The sequence below is a fragment of the Myzus persicae genome, unplaced genomic scaffold (assembly GCF_001856785.1).
Source record: "Myzus persicae strain clone G006 unplaced genomic scaffold, MPER_G0061.0, whole genome shotgun sequence".
NCBI lineage: Eukaryota > Metazoa > Arthropoda > Insecta > Hemiptera > Aphididae > Myzus > Myzus persicae.
In genome coordinates this window covers 11145-15166 of record NW_019100534.1, presented here as the reverse complement: position 1 = coordinate 15166, position 4022 = coordinate 11145, and the positions used below count along the sequence as shown (strand labels likewise).

The 4022-nt window shown below is 29.7% G+C and overlaps 1 protein-coding gene across 1 annotated transcript; it reads left to right on the top strand.

Moving 5' to 3' along the window:
- The first annotated feature begins 2073 nt into the window (after positions 1 to 2073).
- LOC111031137 lies at positions 2074 to 2568 on the top strand. Its single transcript, XM_022310957.1, has one exon. The coding sequence runs from the start codon at positions 2074 to 2076 to the stop codon at positions 2566 to 2568; it is 495 nt and encodes a 164-aa protein (XP_022166649.1).
- The last annotated feature ends 1454 nt before the right edge of the window (positions 2569 to 4022 follow it).

Genomic DNA, 4022 nt, shown 5'->3' with positions numbered 1-4022 from the left:
GTTAAATGGAACTCGAAAGGAACGTACAATTTCGTTTTAACAAAAAAAAAGAATTTGTTTATTTTCTCGTTATTTTTTTTTTTTTAAGTGATTGATTCCTTTGGAACTCGTTTCTTCCAAACACTGCCACAGATTAATATTAATGGAGAAATATAGGTTTAAAAATATAAAATAAATACTTATTTTAATTGTAATTTATAAACTGTTCTACTAAACAAATAATAATCAAATAAAATTATTTTAACAGAATAACATTTTCTACAAAGTTAAATTGTTAACACAATAATCATTTGAATCCATAAGCAAGCACAATATTATCAAGATTATTTTTATTTTTGTTAGATTAAAATGTACCTAAAACTGTAGGGTTACTTTATACCACCATAAAGATGTTATTTACAATTTACTTTTTTGGAAATTAAATTATGCAACTATGACATTATTTAATAATATTTAGAAATATATGTTAATTATCTTAATGTGTCCTTACATCCTACTATATATCATAACCCAACCAAAACAAAAGTCATCAATCGAAACCATAGTATAAAACTATAAATATTTTAAAATTTGAGTATGTTAGGTATACCAAATACATTTGAAAGGCTTGACATCCTCTTGAAAGCCAACAATATTACAACCTCATAGATTTTTTTAATATAATATTTTGTACTAACCATTAATTATTTTGGATCAAGGTCTTAAATATACAATGTGTGTGCGTAAGTATTATTATATTTTATTTCACAACATGCCTTTACATTACAGTGTACATGCAGTGAATATAATTATAAGTATATAAGTATAAGAATAAGTCTAAGTACGGCTTTAATCTTAGTGCGTTCACTCTTCAAGGTATAATTATTCTTTATGTATAAAAGTAAGTTGATTAGGTATTTTAATAGTATGCGAATGTAAAAATGAATTAATTATTGTGAAACGTTATTATTAGTTGCGTTGTTGTAATATTGTGATTTCTACACTTTTTTTTCAAATATACTAAGAAAGGATTTTCCAAAATTCGACCTACAATAGGGAAAAAGTGGGGTTGAAAGAATACGACAGTCTATCTATCAAACAATATTTAATTTAGATATACAATATTGGTATTAAAATGAGTGAAATAAAAATAAAAATAAAAATAATTTATATTGATATAATTATAACAATTTAGACTTTTCGATGGCAATTAATACATCAGCTCGATGTACTGGCTAATACAGTATAATCTATGGTTAATCGGGCATGTTTGTTTTTTTTTGTTTATATTACCCGGAACACGTTGGATAATTATTTAAAATATTATATTTATTCAATTTCATTGTTTTTTTTTTTTTTAAAAATGTCATCGATTGAAGATATTTTTGTCAATGGAATGTTGACACCTCAAATAGTTGTACCAATTATCGGTGATGGTGCCTGCCTTTTCCGTTCAATATCATTTCATTTCTTTAACACTCAAGAAAGATGTCAGGAGATCCGAAATACAATTGTTTTTTATGTGTCTGATAATTGGAATAACTTTATTGCTATGTCTTACAATTCAAATGGTGACAACTTTTCCACTGCTGAGGCTTATGTTCGTGAAATGGTCAATCCTACTGCCTACAGTAGTTATTGCGAATTGGTTGCAGCTGGAAATATTTTGCCATATTTATTTCAAATTTATTATAATAATAATCTTTATGCAAAATTTGGTGTAGATACATTCCCAGTAAAAAGATTGCGTCTAACTAGAAATATTATAAGCAAAAAAAATAATAATATAATAATATTATATTATAATATTATCAGCATTTGGATTATTAGAAGATGACAATCAGTGGGATTTTGCTTTAGAAGAAGCAGCATTATGTCGTTGACCTAATAAAATGCGAGAACTTTTCAGTGTAATATTAATATTTTACCATCCCTCAGATGCTTCAAGTCTTTGGACTAAGTATAAGGACGATTTAACAATACAGATTGATGTTATTTTGACATCAAAAAATGATACGGCAGGAGAAATAAACAATGTATTATTGGGTTCTTTTCAAGCCATAAAAAGTGGAATACAGATCGGTGAATTCGGTGATGGAAATAGATGATGCAGTTAATTATCCCGTAGAATTTCTAAATTCACTCAACCCTACTGGATTCCCACCATATTTATTAACATTAAAAATTGGTACTCCTATAATGCTCCTAAGAAATCTTATAAGTCCACCAAAATTGTGCAATAGGACTCATCTACGTATTACTGATCTTCAAAAATATCTGATAGAAGCTCAAATTATGACTGGATATGCAAAAGGTGAATCAGTTTTTATTCCTCGCATACCAATGATACCATTAGATTATCCATTCCAATTTAAGAGAATGCAGTTTCCTGTTAAAGTATGTTTTGCTATGACAATAAATAAATCACAAGGACAAACCTTGAAAATTACAGGGATCGATGTAAGAGAGGATTGTTTTTCACATGGACAATTTTATGTGGCATGCTCCAGAGTCAGTATGCCCTCAAATTTAGTTATTTTAGCACCAACAGGAAAAACAGCAAATGTAGTTTATAGAGAAATCTTGTAAAATTTGTAAATTTTGTTGTCATACATTATTATTCTTTATTATTTGATTAAGTTGCTTGATTAAGTGGTAGGTTTTTTAACGGGCTTCGAAGTGCACGGGATCAGCTAGTAATATATAATATAATAAATTGTTGTAATATTATAAATGGTTAGATTATACAGCGTGTAACTTGTAGACTATATAATTATTAGCAAACCAGCCAGAAGCGTAAATTTTAAATTGAAAATTGAGGAACTTCTATCATATTTGTTTAAACTTAAAAGGACGCCACACTCACGTGTGTTGTCTCCGTCTTACAAATGTACCACATAGCAAAAACTGTTTTGCGCGGTACAACTTTTATCTTTCTGTGTTTGTAGTAGTGGCTTCGATATTTCTGAACACATGGAGTAGAAAATTATCTATGCAACAGCTTGCCTATATTTTAGATAACATAAATACAATAAAAGTTATTTGCTTCTAAACATTTTGTTTTTTTGCTTTTTTTTTTCATTTTCTTATAAAAATGATTGGAAAGTGTAATTAAAAAAAAGCACACTGTTCCACAGATAAAGTTTTTCTTTACGTGTTGTGAAAATTTGGTAATTCTACAACTAATTGGTGTGAGTAAAGTTGTCCTGCGCAAAACAGTTTTTGCTATGTTGTACATTTGTAAAATGGTGACAGCACATGCGGGTGTGGCGTCCTCTTAAAAATCAAAATAATTTCTTAGGAGGAATGAGGGGGTTGCTAACATGTTGTCTCATTATTTGTAAATAACTAAACATTTTTTGAGTCAGCAAATTGATAGGGTTACACCATCCCCATGAATTATAGTTTTTAGGACGACCTTATTGTGTAAGCCCCCTCCATAGCTGTATTCGCCACTGATGTGTGTCTAGTTACCGTATTTTACTTTTTTCAATTAGTAAGCATAACAATAATGAAACATTAAATAAAGTGGAAAGTACTAAAACTAATACTACAAAACTAGTTTTGCTTAGAAATTTTACGCTTTGACATTCACATTTTGCAGAGGTGGGAAATTGAATGAAAATAAATAACTCAAGTTAAGTTCAGACAACATAAGATTGCTGCACAATAAATTAGAAATTAGCGGTTAGCAAATCATAAATTTAACTTGATAAGTTAAAAATTATGTTGTATAATATGCATGCGTTAGTATGTACATAGTACAGATAGGATATGTATAAGGCTCAATGTGTTGACTCAGGGTAAAACGAGTGTGACCGATTCGGTTCTCACGATGGTCTACGTGATCAAAGGGGCCGGGTCACCACATTCCAAAGGCCCCAGACGGGGCTACAACACGATTGCGCAAATTTTCCTTTTTTGACCCGACTAATTACACCACGATTGCGCAAAAAATTTGGAACACGATTGCGCCCCGATCCCTTTTTACCTGTTAAAATCACAACACCATTGCGCACCAAATGATATGTGTATATACTATA